Source organism: Pelmatolapia mariae, linkage group LG18 (genome assembly GCF_036321145.2).
Source record: "Pelmatolapia mariae isolate MD_Pm_ZW linkage group LG18, Pm_UMD_F_2, whole genome shotgun sequence".
Classification (NCBI taxonomy): Eukaryota; Metazoa; Chordata; class Actinopteri; order Cichliformes; family Cichlidae; genus Pelmatolapia; species Pelmatolapia mariae.
The window spans coordinates 35601215-35626478 of record NC_086243.1 but is presented as its reverse complement, the minus strand read 5'-3'; the positions used below and the strand labels follow the sequence as shown (position 1 = coordinate 35626478).

Sequence of the window (25264 nt, the reverse complement as noted above, 5' to 3'; positions counted from 1 at the left end):
ACTCTGGTGGTTTTCCAGGATATTGTCGATACCAGAAGAAATAATCATCACTTCTGGCTTCTCTGGATAAACTGTAGGACAGAGTGAGAGTGTTTCCTTCTAAAGTGGACTCTTCATCCTTGACTGCAGTGAGTTGATCACAGCTGACACCTAAAGGAAGAGATAAATGTTGTTAAAGACGATGTTAAACTGTGAGCGCCTGTTCCAGTGATTTCTAGCAAACAGATCCTTTAAAGACATTTCTTCTTCCTGCTTTAACCGACCTGTTAGTGTGATCAGAAACAAAGGAAACATGAGCCAGTAATGCAGTGACAGCATCTTCCACACACTATCTGTTCTGTATGCTTCAGATATTGAATGTATCTGACAGTGGGAGTCCTTTTCTGCTCTGTGACAGTGTTGCTCCTCCTTCAGCCTCTTCCTCCTCTCATCTCGCTATATTAGGTTTTTTTTTTTTTTATAAAACTTAATCTCAACCCATCTGAAGGCCTGAAGGTCACTAACAGTCAACATTGATTTCTAGCCTGTCTTTTGTGTGCATTTTTCCTAACATAAAGTGAAATGTTTTAGAAATGCCTTTTAGCTTTAGTTTTTAAGATCATGGGATAAACCTAAAACACAATCTCCAAAAGAATAGAATACTGCCTACAACAGACTGCTCAATGAGTGGTTGTGAATAAAGTTCTCACTTGTAGAACTCAGCATCTCAGTCTGTTGTATGAGTCAATAAACATCTTTAGCTTTGACATAACCGGTTATAGTTGATGTTATTCTGTCAGTCTGGTAAAGCTTAGTGCAGGCTACACTGGTTAGTTTACAGTGAAATGTACAGTGATGCTTGATGTTTGACTGCTGCAGAGCAGCTGCGGTGTTCATGGTCAATGGTAAATTACACTGAGAGCAGCAGACATCAATTTACATTAAAGATGTTGATGCTGTTTAAATTCACTTTGAATTTAACTGTTTATAACAGGTTTATAGTGTCCAGGGGTCGCAAATCAGCGACAGCTTGTGTAACATCTGTTTCTGCTCCTGGACTTGTGGGAGGATGGAGGATTGTAGCTGCTCGATACTTGAGTATTCTTTATGGTTTCTTTTGCTTTATGAGGCTCCAGATGTTCTCAGCTAGTAAAAAGTCTGGACTGCAGGCTGGCCAGTTCAGCACATGGACTCTACAAGTACGCTGCTGGTTCCATAGGCACTGAGGCACCACCATCTGAGATGCAGGTGTTTGAACTCTGCGCTGATAATGAGCGGGTTGGCCCCCTTCTCTTTAGTCTAATAACACATCCACATTTGCCAAAAAAAAGTTCAAATTTGAAATAATGGTCCAGAGAAGATTGCTTTGCATGATGGAGCTTTAACCTGCATTTGGACACACAAATCTGTAACTGTGAGCAGTTTTTAATTTGTTAAAATCTAAAACCAGTCTGTCCTAAATCCCGTCTCTGCTGGGATTCTGTTCTGCTGTCATTGGTAAGTGTGAGTATCATCATCTAGAAACTGAATGTCTTCTTATGGCAACTTGCGCTGATACTGAATAAGGCCCCACAGTTCACCCTGCATACCAGGCCAAAAATCAAGCTATGAATATAAAAGCTTGTTAAGCACATGACTTTTCATAAAGCTGAACATCTTGGCAAACTCAAAACATCCTTGAGATGTTTGTATGAGACATTTTAAGATGAGCCTCTACCTTAAAAATCAAATCAGAGAAATAAATGTACAAGAGTCAGAACCAACATAAGCTTTACTGTAGACTTCAAATGACAGTTACAAGAAATATCAGGCAGAAGAAATAAAACTGCACAGAGTGTTAATGATCTGAGGTCTGAGTGATGTCTTTGGTATGCTTGACTATCGCCATGGTAATGGGCTTGGAGACAAGTTGGTTGCCAAGGACAGCAGCAGGGTGAGTATCCAGGTGCTCGGACATAACGGGAACCTGGCTGAAGTGGCGTCGAGCTTGTGCGTGTTTGCGTTCGATCTCGTGGATTAACGTCGTGTCGTATGTCTGAACACACAAACACACACAGGTTTTGGAACAGGTGGCTTAGAGAATTCATCAAGGTCAAGTCTATTTATATAGCACATTTCCAAACAGTCCATGCTGCACAAAGTTCTTAACAATGTAAAATGCCACTAAAGTGCCTTCAATTACAGTGCAAATATGTAAGCTTTGTACAAAACTAAGAACAACATTCTAGCCAGAAACATGAGCAGGTGCTGTGCCAAAAACCATCGGAACGAGTCAACAGTTCTGGTCTGATGGCTTCAGGCCCTGGATACATGTCAAACCGCAAAACGTGTAATAGACACGCCGTCCATCGTGTCCATTTCACGCTTTACCTCTCCAAAACATGAAATGGACAAGTATGCAGAAGTTGCATTACCAGCAGGGGGAGATAATATATAATATATTTAAAGCCAAGAAGACGGTAATGAGCAAAAAATGCCATTAAGTACATTCCAAGGTTCTAAATCGTCAGAATCGATTAAGCTAGGGACTAATATGTATTTACATGTAAATGTGTTACTGTCTGTTTAAACACTTTCTCTTGATTATTTTCATGTTGGCTGGAAATAAAATATCTCCCTCTGTTGCTGTTACTGCAACTTACTGTAACTTCTGCATGCGTGAACATTTCACGTTTTGGAAGGCAAAGCGTGAAATGTAGACGGTGGACTGGACGTGGTGTGCGATACCTGTTCACAGAGATTAGCATTAAGGAGGTCGATTCAGAAGTGAAACACAGAGTCAGAGTTCCTTCTAGTGGAAACTGAGAGAGGCAGTCCTAATACAGACTTTCTCTCAACAAAAGATACATTGATATTGTACAGACATGTACAGACCGTGTGGATGTCCTCCACCTCTAAGTGAGCTGAGGTCTCTTCTTTGGACAGCAGAATGCAGTTCCAGGGGCTCCAGTCCTTGTGACGATCCCACCGAACAAACACCAGGTTGTAGAGGTCGATGCTGGCGCTGAGGGCCGACCGGGACGCCCACACTGCTTCCACCAAGTACTGCATGTCCTGCACCTGAAATGATGAAGATGGCAGACTTCTGTAGATAAAAGAGTGAAATCAGTGGAGCTGTTCAATATACACAATGAAAGCAGTTCACCTTCAGCAGGAAGGGGATCTTAGCTTCTGCGTTAAGCCTCTGCTCGTCGGCTCTCAGCCTCATCAGGATGCTTTTGTAAAAGGTGAAGTCATCGCGAGATCTGGCTATGTTGTTGAGTCTGGCGCACTGGCGGCACTGGCGGTTCAGACTGCCGCTGGCCGACATAATGAAGTCCGTGAGGCGCAGGTAACGATGACAGTATTGGCATAGTATCATGTCATTCTTCAGCTGGGAAGGATTCTGGGGAACCTGGGGCAGATTTTTAATTTTACATATGAAATCATATTTGAGATTGTGCTAAACATGTGGGATGAGGAGGGATGGTTGCTCACCTTCAGCAGCTTGGCCACCTCAGGGTTGAAAGCTGGAGTTTTGATGTACTGAAGTAACAGAGTACAGATCCTCTTCCTCAGGCCCTCCAACTTGGCTGATTTAACCCCTCGAGTCATTAGGTCTACCTCCCTGTCAACCAAATCCATGATGTCCCGGGTCAGCTCACACTCCTGCTCCTGTCCAATGAGCATGGAAGAAAAAACATTTCAGCGCAACCGCACTGCTCACGTAAAACAGATATTTATGTTATTGTGATGTACGTTAGGATCTCCAGGTCAGTAAAGTTGATTTGTCAAATTATGAACAGGGCAACACCAAGCACAGTGTTGCGTCCCTCTGCAGCCCCTAATCATCTCAATGTGTTCAACTGGTGCTAATTGGCCACACCTAGTCAGGTGTGGATAAAAGCATACCTGAGGCAAGCATCCAGAGAGCTCACTTGTCTTTGCCTTGATGGCACCAGCCATTTTTAGCCAGCCTGTGATGCCATTGTAAGATTAAAACCTGAGTGTCTAAACCTCAGTTTAGACTCATTTATGCTATGAACCGTGAGCGATTCACTTCCACTTATTTTTGATAAAAACGTAACAGCATGAGCAGCTGACCAAATGCTACAAGGCTGAAATGTTGTGTCTCAGTCTGACCTGAGCCCCGTTGCTGTTTGTCCTCAGCGAGTCCCTGCTTTCCTGTCCCCTCCCCATGACTATGTTACTGAATGAGGCAAAAGTCCCGAAAATAATATAAAAAATAAGAGGACGACATCAGAGTACTGTTAGCTGTGAAAGAACTGTGTGCGTTTTACCTTGACAGTGTGTTTCAGTGTCATGAGGAAGTGGAGCCTCTGCTCCTGGCTGACGGTGGTCAGGCTGATGCTGTCGTACAGATCTCGCAGCTCTCGGGCTCTGATGGTGTTCTGAGTTTCAATCTCAATCAGACGACCGTCCGCTGCTCGCCTTTGATGAGGAGACGCAGACTGGAGCAGATACAGCACAGTGTTAGTACCTGTGAGACCAAACGCTCCTCTAAAGTTTGCTCTGAAAAAATACATTCCACAGTCACCTGAACCGATCCAACATTTACGGAGAAACCAGAGACTGTATATAAAAGATGGCTGTAGCCACCAAGCTCTCACCCAAGTCCTGTTTGAAAGTTGAGTGTTTTTGTGATCACCGTGTTGGTGGGGATCTGACTCAAAACTGAGGGACCCTCTATTCTGACAAACCATCCTACTTTGGCAAAATGTCCTACTGTAAGTAGTTTATGCACATTTCTGCTGTCACAGAGTAATTCCAGCACAAATTTACGCAGGTATGACGGTTTGCCACTTAACGTTGCCCATCAGAGTATGCTTGTAGCCCATATTCATAAAGCCAGGACAGTTTGCCACTTCATTTTACTGGTTAAAGTATGTTTCTAGCTCATATTCACAAGGGTAGGGCAGTTCGCCACTTAATTTCGTGTTGTGCGCATGTGTAGAAACAACGGGTAGGATGGTTTGTCAGGTAGGATGGATTCCCAGAACACCCTCCACTCTTGGACAGTCACTTAGGAAAGTGTGCAAGGTCTCTCCGATTCTAACGAGGATACGTTAAATAATGACTGATCAGATATAAAAACCAGCAGTTGAGACCAGAGATGGGCAGTAACGCGTTACTGTAATCCCATTACTTTTTACTTTTACTTTTTTCGAGTAACGAGTAAAGTAAGGGATTACTATTGCAAAAACAGTAATTAGATTACTGTTACTTTCCCGTAAGCACGCCGTGTTACTGCGTTACTAAAACCGTGATTTTCTTTTGTGAGTGTCTCATGACAATGACATAAGCAAGTGTGACGTTCGCAGCAACAGCTGTGTGCAGATCAACAATGGATAATATATCGAGTGTGAAGAAAGTATGAGCGTGCAGCGTTTAAAGCGTGGAAGTACTGACCTTACTTTGAGTTTGATTCCATAAAAAGTGACAAAAACATTAGTGTCCGCTGTGCGTCGGAAGAAAACTTCTTTTTACAGCGAAAAAACCCTAAACTTCCAAGCAAGCACCGAGTGCGCTACCACGTAATGGGAAATTCACAGAGAAACTCGCGGAGTCTTCAACTGACCGCCGCGGCACACCTGCACCAGGGTAAACCTCCGCCTACCCCACTCCTGCTTTACAGGTGAAAATAGAGCAACAGGGCCGCTAGTGTTTGATTTTATTTATTTTCTGCTGTGTTTTACTTGCATCTATTTGAAAGAGTGAGTGTAAACACAAAAAAATATTTTATTTTATGAGCTGGAATGTGCAGAAAATAGGTTTAAATGTTAAACAAATTTCTTCCAGTCAGAGAGTGTTGCATATAATTAAATTTTTGCTTGATGCATAAAGTTAAAAGATTAAAACTAATGAAACAAGTTTTAAAAAGAGACTTTTTCATTTGATTACATTTTGTATGATGGATTATGCAGAAAAAGTAGAATTGGGCTGAAAGATCTATCGCTTTATTACCTATTCAGGTTGTAAATCATGTTTTTAAAAAGTAACTAAGTAACTAAGTAATTAATTACTTTTGAAAATAAGTAATCAGTAAAGTAACGGGATTACTTTTTGGGGGAAGTAATCAGTAATTAGTTACTGATTACTTTTTTCAAGTAACTTGACCAACACTGGTTGAGACCATAGACTGATCAGGAAAGTCTTTCCTAATCAAGTGAGCCAAAGGAGTCATTTCCTTAAACTGAACTGTTTTTTTACAAGCCGAGGAGTCGCCCTCTGCTGGCCATTGGAAAGAACGCAAGATCAAGTTTTCAAACTTAGAAGCTATGCCTCATAACACATGTCACAACAGTATAAAATATTAGATCTGTGGCCAAAAATTTGCTTTACATTATGTAACAAAAGCTGAGATTCTTCCGGCACACTTTTAGATTCTGGTTGCAATCGATAATCCACAACAAACAACAAGCTTATTGTCACATTTGGTGTGAACACGCCATAAGAAACCCAAACATTACTGACATCATTAGAATCTCTTTGGAACATCGTGCTACGAAAGCATGTGATGAGAGTGCTTGTAAGTGTATCGAGCAGCCTTGCTGCTACAGATCTGACAGCGCTGATTGAAGTGCCATGAATAAGAATGAAACAGGCTCCACCTTAAACATCTTATAACGAGCACCGCAACAAACTGAAGGTGCGTAAAATTCAAATCAAATTAAGATGATGTGACTACACACACTTAACCATGGTTCTCTTCTTGTGTTTAATGATGACTTTTCTTTGCATATAAATGATAAATTATGAAATTGGGTTGAGAGCTGGAGTAGAGTAGGAGGAGCGACCTCTGACCTTGTCCAGGAAGTTCCTGACAGCTTTGTCGTAGTTGTCGCTGTGAACGGCGATGTGATGGCGTCCGATGGCAGCAATGAGATCCATCTCCTGGTCCAGCAGGGCACAGAGAGCTGCTTTCCTCTCAGCTCCTCGCAGGGACGAGCTGATCCTCTGCTCCTCCTCGTTCCTCCACTCTGAGACACACAAAGTTAAAATACGTAACTGCTCAGCTGCATTCACAGACATAAAGCGGTGAACTCCTCCTGCCCCTAAAGCCTACTCTCCAGAGCTTGGTACAGCAGATTGAAGTCCTCCTGCCTCTTCGGATTCAGCCAGCGGTTTCGGCGGTCTCTCAGCTGCTCCTCTTTCTCCTCGTTCCTCCTCCTTTCCTGCATCTCCAGCCAGGCCAACCGCCGGGCTCGCTCCTTCCTCAGGTGGTCCACCGCCTGCTGGGCCAACCAGCGCCGAGCAAACGTCTGCAGACGGATCACCTGGGTGTGTGACGGGTCATATACTTAGTCCCACTAAATTTATTTTTTATTTAGTGTTAAAAGCATCACACTGAATTTACTGTGTATATGATAACTACACACACAAACTGTTCTTCATCTTCTGTGATGCAGAACGAGACTGAAGACATCGAAACCATTTCAAACACCAAAAATCTGAAAATTCAAACACCGTGAATCCCCGAGATGACGAAGAAGAGCAAGATTTCACTGTAACACAGAGGGCCAGCAGCCTGAAGTTACCAGCCTCAGAAATCTGAGCATGTGTTCCCACCATAAAGCATACTGAGCTCTAACAGCGCAGCATTGCTGAATCATCACTCGCACTATGAAGCTCAAATTTGTTATTTCCTAGTTTTGATATCTTCAGTCTTGTTCTACAAAGCTGGAAACCGCATAAAAGATGAAAACCCTTTTAGAGCAGGCGTGTCCAAACATTTGGTCCAGCAGGTACTCACAAACACTGCATTGTAACCACACATGCTCAGTGTACACTCACAGCTCTCAGCCTCCGGTCGTGGTACTCATCAGCAGTGGTGTATTTCCCTGGAGTCACCAAACTGTCGTTCATGCAGGAGACGTAGCAGCCGATGCCAGTCATCTGGGTGGAGGCATTGATTGGACACTGCTGAGCCTGAGACTTCAGCTCTACTGTCTGATACAGAGAAAACAAACTAAATCAGGGGCTGACTGGCTTTAAGAGCACACATCTATAAACATGTAGCCAAAGTTAATACCAAAAGATGTGAAAGTTCTGTGAGGAGCTTCCAGCCTGCAGACAGACCTCATGACTTTGTTTTGTTTGACTCGGCTGGGTTTTCTTTCAGTGTGGTTAATGGAAAGTTTTTGATCAAATTCAGACTTCAATAAGATTACTGTAATGTTAATCTCATTGACATTTAGTGTAATAGTACTCAAGTAGTAACTAAAACTGAATTCAAACTGAAACAAATTAAGTAAGTATTGACTGTGATGGAATAAATGAAAGGAATAAGAAAAGATCCCCTGTGATGTAAAATTGACAGAAAGCTGCAGCACTGACCATATGAAACCTCAAGTGTGGAGAGTTTAAGAGATTTTAAACAAAAAAGAAAGTAGATGAATGTTTAAATGAGCACATCAGCGTGGAACAAAGCCAGAATCACACTAGCTGAACGCTGTAATCCTCAGAGGTGTTTCTCTCTGTTGGTCCAGGGAGCTCATTACACTCTCTTCTTATCTCTATAATTACATTGTTTAATTTGAACATGAAGTCTGGGTTTCCTGTGCTGATCTTTTTCATTATTTATGTAAAGACTTTTTTAGTCCCAATTTTGACTCTGATATAAACTGTGGTGCTTTTGAAGCTGTTTTCTGTACTTGTGTGTCGCGGCTGAAGACCGCCACTCCTCTGTCAGGTCTCCTCTTGGGCAGCGTCTGGACTGCGGCGTGATGGTACTCCACCCCCATCAGCCGATGCCTGTAGCCACCGAGGAAGGCTTTCTGATGGCGTGGGCGCTCAATCTCCACCACCACCTCCTGAAGCACCCCCCCATCTGAGAGACAACAACTGAAGGTTTTTCAAAGACGGCATATCTTTGTATGGAAATCTTTAGCTTGGCACCAGGATTAACCCAGGTCTGGCAAACATGTTGCAGGAGTTTAGCTAAAAGTCGGTTCAAATGAATGCACGTCACATTATGACGATTCTCTCTTATCCTTATCTTTACAGTGTTATTTACTATGGAGTCTTGTAGTTTTATATAAATCAGATGTAACTCATGATTTCTTAGTGCTTTCATGTCTTATGGAAGCACTTTGTGTATACGGACAGGAAGCAGCTTGTGTATTCGTACCTGCTTCAACTTGGACGGTGATAACATCGGGCATGCTGTCGTGCTCTAGGGGGCGAAGAGGGCGGAGTGGGTGGAAGCTTGGGTCAGTGGAGCTCATTTCCATCCGGGTGGAGCTGTGAGGCCTGACGCCGAGCTCCATCAGACTCTTGTGTTCCTCCACCGCTCTGCCTAAAAACACACTGACCCGTTAATCTGTATCCACACAGGCAGCAACTCGCAGCGACTTGGTGACCAAACATCATAGGAAATGAAAAAAACACTGGCAATGTCCAAGTTAAACTCCTCTCAACTTGAAGGCAAATAACTGAAGCAACTACTAGTCAGGATACTAGTGACTGACATATGGCAGGTAGTAAAGACTTTATAGGGTTAGCTAGAGAACTGACACCTATGTCCACTAGTCGTCATCTTCACAGTGCGACTCTGTAGAAAAACTTGTGGAAGTAGAGAAAGAAACAAACCGTCCAGAGAGATCTGAAGCACGTCCGCGGGGACTCTGAGCTCTGAGGCGAGGTGACGCTTCAGCTCGTGAATGCTGAGCTCGATAGCAAACGCCACGGTCATCACATGGCCCTCCGGCACCAGCACCACCTTCACTGCAGCCACACACAGAGACAGAGTTTGCTATCGAGTCTGTCTGTGCTCAATCACCTTCCAGAAAAACAGCATTTCAGTATTTCTCCCCTCCAGCGTATAATAAAACCTTTGATGTGAGTCTCTGCTGCTGTGAAAAAGGTCACATTCTATTTATTCCCGAGTATTTATCCGAACACTGTGAGGAGCTCCAGCCCACCTGGACTCACCTGAAGCCGAGCTGCCGGACCTCACCTCCTCTCCTCCCGGCACCCCGCCGTCCTCCTCCGCGGTGTCTCCGCCTGGCTCTGTGTTTGTTTCTTTCTCCTCCTGCTCTTCGTTTCCTCTTTGCGCCGACATGACAGATTTCAGAGACTGAACTAAACTACAGCTCTTGTTATGAATGAAAATGATACAAAAGCCTTTCAAACGTCAGGTTTGAAGACCGGGCACGGTTCGCTTTTCTGTATTTAATGACATTATATGCGCCAACCTGGAGCTAACGCTGTGCATTAACTGGTTTCCACGCAAAAGCAGTGTTTACATGTTGCTATAGCAACGACTAGCAGTCACTTCCTGTTGGAAGAAGAGTCAGAGGATTTTGTCCCTCTCATTGGCGCTTGTTTGGGTCAGATTAAATAAAATATACCACAAACTTCACTGAAATGAAACCTCATTAAAATAAAAATCTGAAACTATTGCCTAAGAAAAAACATACATTTAGTAAAATAATAATTCACATCAATCACAATGACACCTGGTTGTCAATCACAGACCACTAAAACGAATAGAATAGAATAGAATAATCCTTTAATTGTACCATAAGGGAAAATTTGGTTGTGAAAGCAGCAAAAAAAAACAACAACAACACATATACAAACAAACAGCACACAGAACAGAAAGATACACGATTTATTACATATTTATATCATGGACAATAGTTACCAAAAACAGAGTACTGTACAGTTATTGAAAGTAAATAAAATTAAATACAGATAAGAGGCAAACCCAGGTTGTAGTGTGAATCAGTTGCAGCGCTGATGTAAACCTCTATGTTTGTTGGGAGCAGTTTTGATTGTACAGTCTGACAGCTGCAGGGAGGAAGGAGCTGCGGAAACGCTCCTTCATCCATCTAGGATGCAGCAGTCTGTCACTGAAGGAGCTCTGTAGTTCAGCAACATTTACATGCATGGGGTGGGAGACTCTTCCCATTAGAGATGTTATTTTGGTCAGAGTCCTTCTGTCTCCCACCACCTGCACTGGGTCCATTCGGTGTGTAACACTGCCAAAACAATGCACGACTGTGTAGTTTTCAAAACTGGCAGATAAACTGATGTCTGTCTGAATGGTGTTGAAACACCAGTGTGCCTTTGTAGATATTAGGGAAATTTTCTGGGGAAAACCTGATTTTGTGAGGGCAGAAAGCATCCAGGTGAGATCTTACACACCTATAATGTGAGATAGAAGCAAAAAGAGGTGCAGCAACATGTCTCTGGAGTTATTAAAGCCAGACAGACAGCACATGAACAATGTTCTTCCACTGCAGCACAATGACCAACAAATAATGTCATTGGATGAGCTCAACGTCAGTGGGTGGAGTCAGGTACCTTGTTGTTTCAGATCAGCACAGCCAATCAAATAGTTTTGTGCTTCCACAGCAGCTCTGTCTCTGTCTCTGATCTTTACTGCTTCATTTCTCTGTTGTCTTTGTCATCAGTCCAATGACACAAGAATCAGAGGTTTAACAGTGTGTGGCTCCCTCTAGTGGATGTTGTGGAGTATTCTGTTGTCTTTGCTCCAAAGGTTTTTGTACAGAGTTTTGGTGTTTCCTGTCACTGTGGGCTGCAGAGCACAGTAGTACACAGCAGAGTCAGACAGCTGAAGCTTCTGAATCTTCAGAGGAACTGACTTTTCTTTCTTGTTGATTTTAGCATCAAATCTGTCGTTGTTGAACTCTTCAGCTTTAACTGTTGTTTCTGAGAAAGATTTCAGCATATACTTTGGGTAACTGTTCACTTCTTGTTTGTACCAGAACAAATATGGATATGCATCTGTTGTTTCATATCTACATCCAAGTGTAACTGTGTCTCCTTCAGCAGCAATGACATCTCCTTGTTCCTGGATCACTTTGTCTTCTCCTTTACACTCTGAGGAAGAACAGAACATGCAGAGGAAGAGATGGATCAATAAAGATGATTGAAGTTATTGAAAAGTTCCACAGTGTAAAATGATTAAATCTCCTCTTTCTGTCCTTGTTGTGAATCGTGTGCAGAGGAAACATGTTGATGTTTGTATCTTACCAAAGAAAAGAGCAGCAAGAATAATCCACAGCCAATGTTCCATCTGTACAACAAGGTTTAAATCAACAGGAGAAACTAGCTGATGTTCAACATTCAGTCTGAGAATTGTTCTCTTCACAGCAGCACTTATTATTGACACAATGGTTGAACACAGTGCAGAAGGAGAGCACCGCCTACTGGATGATGTCGCCCTCTGTCTCCTCTTTGAGCTGGATCTTCACTTCTCTCACTTCCTCTTCCTCCTGGTTCACAGACTGTTAGCAGCATTTGAATCACTGTGAGGAGGGAGGATGGAGCACTTTTCACTGTGTGCAACCACAGCGATCCAAATGTTCTCCATCACTGAGCTGCTTAATGCTTCTCGTGTTCTCTTATGTTTGTTTTAGTATAAGAGCTTTAAGTTTGACATGAACAGCAGAAAGGATTTATCGTGGTTCATACTAGAATGAGACATGAGTCACACAGGGATTTATAAACAACACTATAAAGTAAGATGGCATTTAATGTTTGGCAAACCAAAACTGAAAAGAAAGAAGTTGTCAGGAAGTGAAATAATTGGTTTTTATCAAGGAATGTGGCCCCTGGACTTCAAATGTATTAAACCAGATGTTAAATATTTAAGATTTGAATAAACCTGAAATATAAATTTGTTATCAGCCAAACAACAGATCAACAAATAAATTGTTCTCAGCATATGTGAAATTACAAGGGTCCAGGATTGTGGCACATGATTCAGTCTCCAGCCTACACGTGTATTCACAGTAAACCTGAAGTTTTACCTTGTCTTGAATATTTACTTCTAACAGCCAACAGTTTGACACAGCTTATCACGAATAAGAGACGAGACTGACGATTTGACACCATGTCGAGCTTTGGAAACACAGATGTTTTGAAACACTCATAAATACTACGTGACGTTACCGTGGTTAATTGAGGTTTCGCCAGGTGGCTTACCTGCTGCTTCTAGGCAGGGGAGGCTCGAGGATTGCCTTTTTTGTGGATCACAGTCATTTGTGCTCGGTCTTGTATTTACTTAACGGATGTTTGATAATACAGCTTATAAATATTACAAGTGGGCACACGTGCATGATTAAAAGAAACAGTACCTTCCTTTTTGCTGTTGATTGTGCAAATTGGAATTTTTGCTGTATTTAACAGTCTCAGGGCTTTCACGGGGGTTTCTCCAAATTCACAACAATGAAGTTCTGTGATGGATTTTCTATGTAATCACGCTGTGTGAAAACTTTGCTTTGTGGAAGAAAATATTAACCCGAGTCTGTGGTGTCAGCCGGTGTTGTGCCAAAAACTGATTGCTTGTATTTAAACTGCTATAAATAACTTGTTGGTCTATAATATGTGAAACATATGTCAGATGTATCCTTCATTACTGATATCAAGTCATCTTGAGCAACAAACAACATTCCTGTAACAAGGTAGAAGCCGCAATCAGTTTTTGGCAGTGACTTTCATGTGTCCTTTATTTATGCAGTTAAAAAAATTCTTGTTGACTTTAAAAATGTCTCTTTTAAGAGTAATCTGGCCAAGAGGACAGCTGAAATTCCAACAAATGCAAAAATAGTTCTGTAAACATATTTTAAGTGGACAAAAGGGAGCTGATTGATTATAATGTAAGTGCAATAACACAGTTACAAAGATGCTTGAGAAACTGGTAATTTTTTAATTTTATATATAACCCCTTTGTAATACCTGTTCACCAAAGTCTATTTAGCAACATACGTAACGATATTATACATAAAAAACACACAGAAACATTGGAAATCAGTTTTTGGCAGGCAATCAGTTTTTGGCACAACAACAACAGCTTATGAAACATCTTGATGCATGCTCAATCATCCAGGAAAGTAAATCTCCAAAAGTTGAATCTGTTCATCTGGACGTAGCGTTTTGTGGGAGAAACGCTTCGTCACTCATCCAAGTGACTTCTTCAGTCTCAGCTGACTGCAGGTTTCCCCAATCTTATAAACAGTACATTTGCATAATGACTGGAACCAGCCCAGTGAAGGCTTTTGAAGGTACTGGGTTCAAACTAACAATCTGTTTAAACTGAGAAAACTGATAATTGCAAAGAACCAAAAACTCAACCGGTTATAAAAACGTTTTGTTTCTGAATGATAGAAAATAAATATGCTTTCCTACTAGAAACTGATTTGGAGCAGAGTGAAATCCTCCGAGATGTAAACGGGCGGAACAAAAGGCTCAGTGTTCTTTGTCGGAACTTGAACGTGTAACACCAGGCGGAAATAAACAAAGGAAACGCACTAATACTGTTAGCTTTCCTCCTGTGTGACTGAACGGAGAGTGTGTTGTGTGAGCTGAGTGTGTGAGCCGAGTGTGTGAGCTGAGTGTGTGAGCCGAGTGTGTGAGCCGAGTGTGTGAGCCGAGTGTGTGAGCCGAGTGTGTGAGCCGAGTGTGTGAGCCGAGTGTGTGAGCTGAGTGTGTGAGCTGTGGCAGTAACAATGCCTTCAGTTCAGTATCTGAGAGAGTTTATCAACGAGCGACTAACTGCTGCTGCTGAACAAATATTCTTGGAGTTTGAAAAAACGATCGTCCAGTACGAGGAAGAGATCGACCGTCAGCGCAGACTGCTGGATATCACCTGGAAACCCCAAATCAAGCTGCACAGGACAGGTGAGTGTCCCTCTGATCCTGATCACAGCTCTGCGGGACATTTATGATTGTGAGGACTTTTTGGAGATGTGAGCTAACAAAGAGCAAACAGAGGACAGGACTGCACTGTGCTCCATTCAAACAGCAGGCGCTGAAACCAGCCTGGATTTTAGTGTTCTTTATGTAACAGCATAAAATTAGAACTGTGAAGATATTACATTAAAAGTAAATCTATCGTTGAAAATGTAAAGTCTAAATATTCCGGTGTGTATGCGTTAAGATGCTGAAGTACAGAGTCAGACGTCTCCCTGTGGGTCTTCTTATATTCTGATTAATCATACAATAAAATGGATGCGTCAGTGTGATTTCAGGTGCAGCTAATGATCGTTTTAATGACAGATATTATAATTTTCTATTATAACAGATATTCTGCTGATTGTGTTCTCAGTAGCTTGGTTTGTTCAGACGGTCTCAGCTTAGCTTTGCACTGCAGTGCAACATTCAGGTGGTTTCTTAGTTACAGGCATCATGACGTTGCAGCCCTCATCATGCATCAGTCAATATACAGTTGAGCAGCTCCAGGCAGGTCCACGTGTCACTGTCGGGTCTTTCATGCACAGGAACAACATCAGCACTGGCAGCACTCATACATCTATTTTTAAAAGACAACCTCTGGATATGACGCTGAGCACGTGCACTCAACTTCTTTGGTCGACCATGGCGACGGTTGTTCTGAGTGGAACCTGTCCTGTTAAACTGCTGTATGGTCTTGGCCACTGTGCTGCAGCTCAGTTTCAGGGTGTTGGCGATATTCTTAAATCCTAGGACATCTTTATGTACAGTAGAGTAACAAGTCTTTTTTTTTAGAGCCTCAGAGAATTCGTTGCCATGATGTGCGATTTTAGACTTCCAGTGACCAGTATAAGAGAGAGCAATAACACCAAATTCAACTGTCATATCTTCAATGTTGTCCCATGAAAAGATGTAACAAAATATTTACAAAAATATGAGGAGTGTACTCACTTTTTTGAGATACTGTATGTACTTACATGTGGTGTTCTGTCATCACCTTAGTTTTCACATTGCTTTTTTCTCAATTTGTCCCTCCAGATGTCCCACAGCAGCGTGTCTGTGAGGATAAGGAGGAGGAGGAGGAGGAGGAGGAGGTTCTCTCTGAGCAGCAGCTCTGGAACCAGGAGAGGAGCTCCAGTCTGGACCAGGAGGAACCAGAACCTCCACAGATTAAAGAGGAACAGGAGGAACTATGCAGCAGTCAGGAGGGAGAGCAGCTGGGACTGAAGGAGGAGACTGATACCTTTATGGTGACTGCTGCTGAGGAAGGAGAGCACAGTGAACCAGAAGCAGACAGTGAACAGCTTCCATCTCTCAGCTCTGATAACTTTTTTTATACCAAACCAAAAGACACAGAAAATATTAGAAACAGTTTCCAGTACCAAGAAGAGATCAACCATCAACAAAGGCAGTTGGCTGTCACCTGGAAACCAGAAATCAAGCTCGACAGAATAGGTGAGTCAGTCTCAGGGAGGATCCTATCAGGAGGATCAGAGGAGCAGGTCATACAGATCCATAAAGAAACAGTCAAATGTCTGTAGCTCAGTTGGCAGAACAGTTCACCTACTAACTGGAAGGTTGTGTCGATCCCCGTCTGGTCCAGTCTGCATGCCAAATATCCTTGGGCAAGATACTAACTAAGAACCAGGCCATTTACCAAATGTAATATAATAGGATACTCTCATAGCCTGGATAATAGGCTATGGGAGTAATGCTACAGAAAATTGTTTATCTTGTAATTTATCATCACAAGCTGCATGCATTTAAACCTTACAGGTTACTCATTGTATTCAGATCTGACATCCCAAATACAGGTCATCTGGAGGGATAGAGCTATATAACCTTTTTTCTAATTTTGGTATTATATCCATCCATCCATCTGTCCATCCATCTATCTATCACCCTCGGGCCTCGGATTTCTTCGTCCAAACCTCCAGAAACTCTTTCCTCAATATCCCGGACGAGCCCCCAAAACTGTCCCGATTTCCAAATATTGAGGATAAGAACAAACCAACTCTGGCCCAGAAGAGTTCAGTCAAACGATGATTTTATTGAACACACGCGTGGGAAGATGTATACTGCAACACCACAGCATAGATCTCCGCTAGAAAGCACATTTCAGAATGGTTTTAATATATCAGGGTTCAGCCCCTTCATGCGTCAGCAAAGAGTATGACATGTATCAGTTACAGTAAATGATTAACTAAAAAGCTAAAAACAGCTAGACAAGTTCCCTTTTTTCATCAACATATTACCATATATGACAGTTTATTTCGACCCTCACATCTTCCAGATGTTTCCTGTTGACTTACAATTTTCTTAAATCCTCTTTCATCACTTTTGGTGGGCAGGGCACAAATGAAATTTCAAACTAAATGGATTCCAGGCCTTCGGCCTAGGCTATCTTCTATAATTGTTTGTATTTGTAAGCATGTATGCATTAACCTTCTACTGCTCGAAGTCACTTACACAATGTATCGTCGGGACCATCACGCCAGACAAACCTTATGACCTTAAATGGACTGAGCATCAACTCTTTATAGGCACAATTTGCAATGTGTATATAAAATCACTACAGCTACACCTTTAATAGAAGTTTTAATAAAATGCTCGTGATGCAAGCCATGTTTAGCAATGATATATTTTCCTTTATTCCCACACTATCCATCCCTCCATCCGTCCATCTATCTTCCTTCTTCTGCTTATCCAGGCCCAGGTCGCGGGGGCAGCAGGCTAAGCAGAGAAGCCCAGTCCTCCCTCTTCCCAGCCGTCTCCTCTAGTTTGTCTGAGGGAACACCAAGGCGTTCCCAGACTAGCCGAGAGATATAATCCCTCCAGCATTTCGTGGGTCTGCCCTGGAACCTCCTCCCAGTGGGTCATGCCCGGAACACCTCACCCAGGAGGCATCCTTATCAGATGCCCGAACCACCTCACTTGCCTCCTTTTGATGTGAAGGAGCAGCAACTCTACTCTGGGCACTTTCAGATGGCCGAACTCCTAACCCTATCTCTAAGGGAGAAAGCCGCCACCCTTCTGAGGAAACCCATTAACATTGCTTGTATCCACGATCTTGTTCTTTCGGTCACCACCCACAGTTCATGACCATAGGAAGGACCATAGGAAGTGTAGGAACGTAGCTCGACCGGTAAATTGAGAGCCTTGTTTTCACACTCCTCTCTCTCCCTTTACCACGACGGACCGGTACAGCATCTGCATCATTGCAGCCGCAGCTCCAATCTGTCTGTCGATCTCCTGATCCATGAACAAGACCCTGAGATACTTAAACTCCTCCATTTGGGGCATGAACTTGTCCCTGACCCAGAGTGGGCACTCCAGCCTTTTCCGGCTGAGGACCCTGGCCTCAAATTTGGAGGTGCCGATTCTCATTCCCACCGTTTCCCACTTGGCTGCGAACCGTTCCAGTATGAGCTGCAGGCCATCACCCAATGAAGCCAACAGAACGATGAGATTCTGAGACCACCCAAGTGAAAGCCTTCCACCACTTGGCTACGCCTAGAAATTCTGTCACATTATTACAATGAATTGTAAATAAAACAACTCGGATGCAGTTGAAGTGCAGACTTTCAGCTTTAATTCAGTGGGTTGAACAAAAAGATTGCATAAAAATGTGAGGAACTAAAGCATTTTTAACACAATCCCTTCATTTCAGGGGCTTAAAAAGTAATTGGACAAATTAAACAACTGAAAATAGAATATTTATTTCTATTTTTTATTGAAAACCCTTTGCTAGCAATGGCAACCTGAAGTCTTGATCTCATGGACATCACCAGATGTTGGTTTCTTCTTTTTACTGCTCTGCCAGGCCTTTGCTGCAGCGGCTTTCAGTTCAGTTGTTTGTTTGTGGGCCTTTCTGGTTGAAGTTTAGTCTTCAACAAGTGAAATGCTCAGTTGGGTTAAGATCAGGTGACTAAGTTGGTCATCCAAGAATATTCAACTTCTTTGCTTTTATAAACTCCTGGGTGGTTTTGGCTGTATGTTTTGGGTCATTGTCCATCTGTATTATGAAATGCCACACAACCGATATGACTGCATTTAGCTGGATTTGAGCAGACAGTATGTCTCTGAACACATCAGAATTCATTCAGCTGCTTCCGTCCTGTGTCACATCATCAGTAAACACTAGTGTCCCAGTACCACTGGCAGCCCTCCACGTCCAAGCCATCACACTGCCTCTGCCATGTTTTACAGATGATGTCCAAAGATTGTTTTCCAAAACTGTTCTGGCTTTTTTTTTTTTCTTTAAATCTTTTAGCAAAGTCCAATCTAGCCTTTCTATTCTTGAGGCTTTTGAGTAGCTTGCACCTTGCAGTGAACTCTTTGTATTTATTTTCATTCAGTCTTCTCTTTATGATAGACTTGATTATCGATACGCCTCCTGCAGAGTGTTGTTCACTTAGTTGGCTGCTGTGAAGAGGTTTCTCTTCACCATGGAAATTATTCTGCGATCATCCACCACTGTTGTCTTCTGTGGACGTCCAAGTCTTTTTACCTTGCTGAGTTCATCAGTGCTGAGTTCATCAAAGAACTTGCTACCAAACTGTAGATTTTGCCACTCTTAATATTGTAGCAATTTCTCAGGTGGGTTTTTTTCTGTTTTGCAGCTTGCAGGCTTGTTTCACCTGCATGGAGAGCTCCTTTGACCGCATGTTGTATGTTCACAGCAAAATCTTCCAAATGCAAGCACCACAACTCAGATCAACTCCAGGCCTTTTATCTGCTTAATTGATAATGACATAACAAAAGAAGTGCCCATGTATTTCAGTCAATTGTCCAATTACTTTTGGTCCCTTTAAAAAGAGGGTGGCACATGTTAAGGAGCTGAAACTCTTAAACCCTTCATCCAATTATAATTGGAATAAAATGTGTTTCATTTCATCTGACCAGCTCCTTTGCTGACTAAAATGAGAATCTTGGCCTTATTTTTACTATTTTCTATCCAGAAAAGAACTCAGGGTGGGACCACTGGATTATCAGACTGGGCTGGTGGTACTCTCTTTTAAGAAGGGAAGGTGTGCTCCAGCTGTATGGGGGATCACACTACTAAGCCTACCTGGGAAGGTGTACGCTGGAGTACTGGAGAGGAGAATTCATCCATTAGTCAAACATCAGATTCAGGATGTACAGTGCAGTTTTCATCCTGGTCTTCGGATGCTGGCTCCTCTTGAGGCTATTCGAGGGTGTGTGGGAGTTTGCCCAACAGTCTACAGTGCTTTGTGGACTTGGAGAAGGTATTCGACTGCAGTCCTTGGGGTGTCCTGTGAACGGTGCTTTGGAACTATTGGCTATTTTGCCATTGTCAAAGGGCAGTTAGTTCCTGTACAGCTGCCCTGAGAACTTGGTCCATGTTGGCCACAATAAGTTGGACTCATTCCTGGTGGATGATGGGTTCCAGCAGTGCTGCCCTTCATCACCAGTTCTACTCTACATTCTACTTTTATATCATCAGGACTTTTTGGTACAGCCAAGTGGCAGTGAGTCTCAGGTTTGGTGGTCCCAGAATCTTAACTGTGTGTTCAACAGACAACTTGTTTCTTTTGGTGGTGACTTGATGCACTTTGCAGCTGTAAGTCACCTGGTGCAGAGTGTGAAACAGTGGAAATGAGAATTAGCGTCTCCAAGCACAAGGCTTTTCAGCCAGACAAGGGTGGGGTGGCCAATTCCAGACCAAGGCAGACCCACGACATGATGGCCTGGGAATGCTTCAGTGTCACCTGGATTTGTTTATACAGTGGGGCAAAAAAGTATTTAGTCAGCCACCGATTGTGCAAGTGCCCCCACCTAAAATGATGACAGAGGCCAGTAATTTGCACCAGAGGTACACGTCAACTGTGAGAGACAGAATGTGAAAAAAAAATCCATGAATACACATGGTAGGATTTGTAAAGAATTTATTCGTAAATCAGGGTGGCAAATAAGTATTTGGTCACCTCAAACATGGACAATCCCTGGCTCCCACAGACCTGTAACGTCTTCTGTAAGACGCTTTTCTGTCCCCCACTCGTTACCTGTATGAATGGCACCTGTTCGAACTCATCATCTGTATAAAAGACACCTGTCCACAGCCTCAAACAGTCAGACTCCAAACTCCGCCATGGCCAAGACCAAAGAGCTCTCGAAGGACACCAGGAAAAGTATTGTAGACCTGCACCAGGCTGGGAAGAGTGAATCTACAATAGGCAAGCAGCTTGGTGTGAAAAATCAACTGTGGGAGCAATCATCAGAAAATGGAAGACTTACAAGACCACTGATAATCTCCCACGATCTGGGGCTCCACGCAAGATCTCATCCCGTGGGGTCAAAATGATCATGAGAACGGTGAGCAAAGATCCCAGAACCACACGGGGGGACCTGGTGAATGACCTGCAGAGAGCTGGGACCAAAGTAACACAGGTCACCATCAGTAACACACTAAAACGGCAGGGAATCAGATCCCGCAGTGCCAGACGTGTTCCGCTGCTGAAGCCAGTGCGTGTCCAGGCCCGTCTGAAGTTTGCCAGAGAGCACATGGATGATACAGCAGAGGATTGGGAGAATGTCATGTGGTCAGATGAAACCAAAGTAGAACTTTTTGGTATAAACTCAACTCGTCGTGTTTGGAGGACGAAGAATACTGAGTTGCATCCCAAGAACACCATACCCACTGTGAAGCATGGGGTGGAAACATCATGCTATGGGGCTGTTTTTCTGCCAAGGGGACAGGACGACTGATCCGTGTTAAGGACAGAATGAATGGGGCCATGTATCGTGAGATTTTGAGCCAAAACCTCCTTCCATCAGTGAGAACTTTGAAGATGAAATGCGGCTGGGTCTTCCAACATGACAATGATCCAAAACACACCGCCCGGGCAACAAAGGAGTGGCTCCGTAAGAAGCATTTGAAAGTCCTGGAGTGGCCTAGCCAGTCTCCAGACCTCAACCCCATAGAAAATCTGTGGCGGGAGTTGAAAGTCCGTGTTGCTCGGCGACAGCCCCAAAACATCACTGCTCTGGAGAAGATCTGCATGGAGGAATGGGCCAAAATACCAGCTACTGTGTGTGCAAACCTGGTAAAGACCTATAGTAAACGTTTGGCCTCTGTTATTGCCAACAAAGGTTATGTTACAAAGTATTGAGTTGTATTTTTGTTATTGACCAAATACTTATTTGCCACCCTGATTTACGAATAAATTCTTTACAAATCCTACCATGTGTATTCATGGATTTTTTTTTCACATTCTGTCTCTCACAGTTGACGTGTACCTCTGGTGCAAATTACTGGCCTCTGTCATCATTTTAGGTGGGGGCACTTGCACAATCGGTGGCTGACTAAATACTTTTTTGCCCCACTGTATGTATTTTTATTTCATTGCACTAATTTTCAATTTTTTCTCCAGACGCCCCACAAGAGCACGTCTGTAAGGAGGAAGAGGAGATTCTCCCTGAGCAGCAGCTCTGGAACCAGGATAGGAGCTCCAGTCTGGACCAGGAGGAACCAGAACCTCCACAGATTAAAGAGGAACAGGAGGAACTGTGCAGCAGTCAGGAGGGAGAGCAGCTGGGACTGAAGGAGGAGACTGATACCTTTATGGTGACTGCTGCTGAGGAAAGAGACCACAGTGAACCAGAAGCAGGCAGTGATCAGCTCATCACTAACACATCTTATCTAGCAGTGAGCCATGATCAGGAAGGAAGCACTAACGATGCACAAAACTTTCCACAGAGTCAGTCTAACACTAACACAGGTAAAAAGTCTTTAAAATGTGATGGCTGCAGAAAATCCTTTACACATAAGTCCCGCTTGACTTTACATAACAGAATCCACACAGGTGAGAAGCTGTTCCTTTGCACAACATGTGGGAAAAGATGTAGTCTAAAGGATCCTTTGTTAGACCGTGTGACAGTCCAAGCAGCTAAAACTACACATCTCTGTAAGACCTGTGGTAAAATGTTTTCTAATGCATCACTACTTAAGAGGCATAAAATAATCCACTCTGATGAGAAGCAGTATTCCTGCAAAACATGTGGGAAAGGTTTTCACTATAAACACCATTTAGTTGTCCATTTGAGAGTCCACACAGGGGAAAAGCCATATATTTGTAAAACATGTGATAAAAGATTTACAGCGTCGTCCTCACTTAAAAAACATTCATGGCTCCACTCAGGTGAGACACCATACTCTTGTAAAACATGTGGGAAAGCGTTTGCCACGACATCTTCATTTACACTACATTCAAGAATCCACACAGGTGATAAGCCATACTCTTGCAAAACATGTGGGAAAAGTTTTTCCACCAAATCGTGGCTTAAAATACATTCAAGAAGCCACTCAGGTGAGAAACCATATTCCTGCAAAACATGGGAAAAGTTTCCATCTAAATCGATTTGAGTATCGATTCAAGAACTCACACATGTGAGAAGTCGTAGTCGTGAACTATTTATAGAGAAGACAAAGTCGAGCTTTTTGACTTTTTGTCTTCAAACAATCAAGCAGCGATTGTCTGACTTTATTACTTTACTAAGATAATTCTGGTAATACCTGTTTTTCCTTAATGTCAGACTGTAAGTCATGTTAAGACTTTCGAATTCTTCAGTAAAAATATTATGAATCTTATTTTATACTTCTTTTTTTCCAAAATGAAACATTTTCAAATATGTTTTACATTCATTATTAAGGGGTTTGGTTTTTTTTTTTTTGTTTTGTTTTGTTTTGTTTTTTTGCAGAGATGTCTGCAAAAAAAGCTTCTTGCCAAGTGTCCTGGTAATTCGAGGTAGGTCACTGTGCTATAAACTAAGTTTAGCATGGCCAGACATTGATTATGTCATCAGTGTGTTTCAGCATATCTAAGTGAATGTAACCTTCTTGTAAAATGAGTATTTGTAAAGATGAAACAGCTGCCAAAGTTCATGCATTTGTGTCGTCACGTATTGATTATTGTAAAGCTCTCCTTTCTGGGCTACCAAAGAAAAGTTTTAAAGGTTTACAGATGGTGCAAAATGCAGCTGCTCGTATTTTAACTAAAACTGGAAAACTTGAGCACATTACTCCTTTACTGAAATCCCTTCATTGGCCACCTTGACAGGTTCGAGCAGATTTTAAGGTCCTGCTGCTCACCTACAAGGCTTTGACTGGTTTGGCACCTTCATACATCTCTGATCTTTTTCATCTTTATGTTCCATCCCGTGCTCTCCGATCTCAGGATTCTGGCCTTTTAAAAGTTCCTAGAGCCAGAAAAAAGACTATTGGGGAGCAAGCTTTTTCTTTTCATGCCCCACTTTTTGTGGAACAACCTCCCTCAAGATATTAGGCAGGCATGCTCTGTGGAGGTTTTTAAAACTAAGTTGAAGACCCATTTGTTCACTCTATCCTGCATGTCTTAATTCTATGCCTTTTAGGGTTTTTTTTTTAATTTTTGTTTTTTACTTTTATTATGTTTTTAACTTTCTATTGTGTTTTTAACTTGTATTGCTATGCATCACTTTTATTTATTTATCTCTTGGGATACACGTGGGATACACGGCATTGTTGGTACGGTTACCCCTACCAGGCCATGACTCCAGGTCTTTATCACTACTATGTGACAGAACTGGCCTTCTACTGGTCGCTCATGTTCTCCCAGTTCACCGACTTTAAAAGGAAGGACTTCCTGATCATGTTCATCACTTATTATTTGTATTATTTTAAAAGCACTCACTGTCAGCTGGTGTTTTCATGACAGCTTTGAAGCTGCAGAGGAAGACAGAAAAAGATCCACACCTAAGTATAAAGGAGCTGATATTGTTTTACATTCTGTATCAATGCTGGTATGAAAACTGTTGATGTTGTGTAGATTCATTTGGCAAGGATGTTCATTAAATCTCAGATGTTTGAAATGTTTGTTTGTTTGAAATGCAGCTGGCTGCTGCAGTCAGACACAATGTTAGAGGAACAGGTGATGAATCAACACACCGAATAAATAAAGTGGTGTTTGTAGCTGACAGCCTGAACATAACAAGCTCCAGACCAAATTTACCAAAAAGCAACAGTGGCAGCAAGAGCTGCAGAAAATCTTGGATCTTATTAATTCACATGTGAATGTATTTCCCACTCACTCAAAAACACTCACTCCTCAGTCTGAACCTACACAACTCAGAGAAGAGCACACACCTGAGGACAGTCAGGAAAAATGGGTGAAGAACTTTTCAGACCGGAATCTCACTGAACCTGAAAAGAAAGCGTTAGCCAAAGGACTCAATTTTACCATTTCTCCGCAACAGTTGCCCATAGTGGACCTCATCACAGCCACAGAAACCGCCATACGGATTAATAAATTATCACAGACAGGAGCAGAGCAAATCAGGATGAAAGTCTCAGCCACCCTCTCCAGTGCCAAAGTCCCTCCGTCTAACACTACAAGAAAAGAAGGCCGTCGCTTCCCTGAGCAAAGACCACAACATCACTATATTACCAGCTGACAAGGGAAGGTGCACCGTGGTCCTGAACACAACGGATTACCACACAAAGATCACTACTCTCCTCAGTGACAACAATACCTACGAAGCTTTAAAGCAAGACCCCACAAGCAGCTACAAAAAGAAAGTTATA

The 25264-nt window shown here is 42.6% G+C and overlaps 2 protein-coding genes across 2 annotated transcripts; one reads left to right on the top strand and one right to left on the bottom strand.

Moving 5' to 3' along the window:
- Positions 1-1816: 1816 nt before the first annotated feature.
- Positions 1817-10042, bottom strand: iqub (IQ motif and ubiquitin domain containing). Its single transcript, XM_063460945.1, has 12 exons — positions 9913-10042; positions 9571-9705; positions 9110-9277; positions 8634-8809; positions 7774-7929; positions 7046-7256; positions 6784-6959; positions 4260-4430; positions 3457-3633; positions 3125-3373; positions 2854-3039; positions 1817-2014 (listed from the first exon to the last, which is right to left on the bottom strand). Exons 1-12 carry the CDS (start codon positions 10040-10042, stop codon positions 1817-1819), a joined length of 2133 nt encoding a protein of 710 aa, XP_063317015.1.
- A 4202-nt stretch (positions 10043-14244) lies between these two features.
- On the top strand, positions 14245-23263 carry LOC134616376 (zinc finger and SCAN domain-containing protein 2-like). The gene is made up of 3 exons (XM_063461233.1): positions 14245-14631; positions 15721-16137; positions 22077-23263. Exons 1-3 carry the CDS (start codon positions 14460-14462, stop codon positions 23066-23068), a joined length of 1581 nt encoding a protein of 526 aa, XP_063317303.1. The 5' UTR covers positions 14245-14459; the 3' UTR covers positions 23069-23263.
- The last annotated feature ends 2001 nt before the right edge of the window (positions 23264-25264 follow it).

What these genes read in the sequence shown, in the direction of transcription:
- iqub (XM_063460945.1), bottom strand. Translation starts at nt 10,042, where the DNA reads ATGTCGGCGCAAAGAGGAAACGAAGAGCAGGAGGAGAAAGAAACAAAC. An exon ending in GTCCGGCAGCTCGGCTTCAG is followed by an intron (nt 9,706 to 9,912) that starts GTGAGTCCAGGT and finishes GTGTGGCTGCAG; the next exon opens with TGAAGGTGGTGCTGGTGCCG. An exon ending in GCTTCAGATCTCTCTGGACG is followed by an intron (nt 9,278 to 9,570) that starts GTTTGTTTCTTT and finishes GTGTGTTTTTAG; the next exon opens with GCAGAGCGGTGGAGGAACAC.
- LOC134616376 (XM_063461233.1), top strand. Translation starts at nt 14,460, where the DNA reads ATGCCTTCAGTTCAGTATCTGAGAGAGTTTATCAACGAGCGACTAACT. An exon ending in AATCAAGCTGCACAGGACAG is followed by an intron (nt 14,632 to 15,720) that starts GTGAGTGTCCCT and finishes TTGTCCCTCCAG; the next exon opens with ATGTCCCACAGCAGCGTGTC. An exon ending in AATCAAGCTCGACAGAATAG is followed by an intron (nt 16,138 to 22,076) that starts GTGAGTCAGTCT and finishes TTTTTTCTCCAG; the next exon opens with ACGCCCCACAAGAGCACGTC.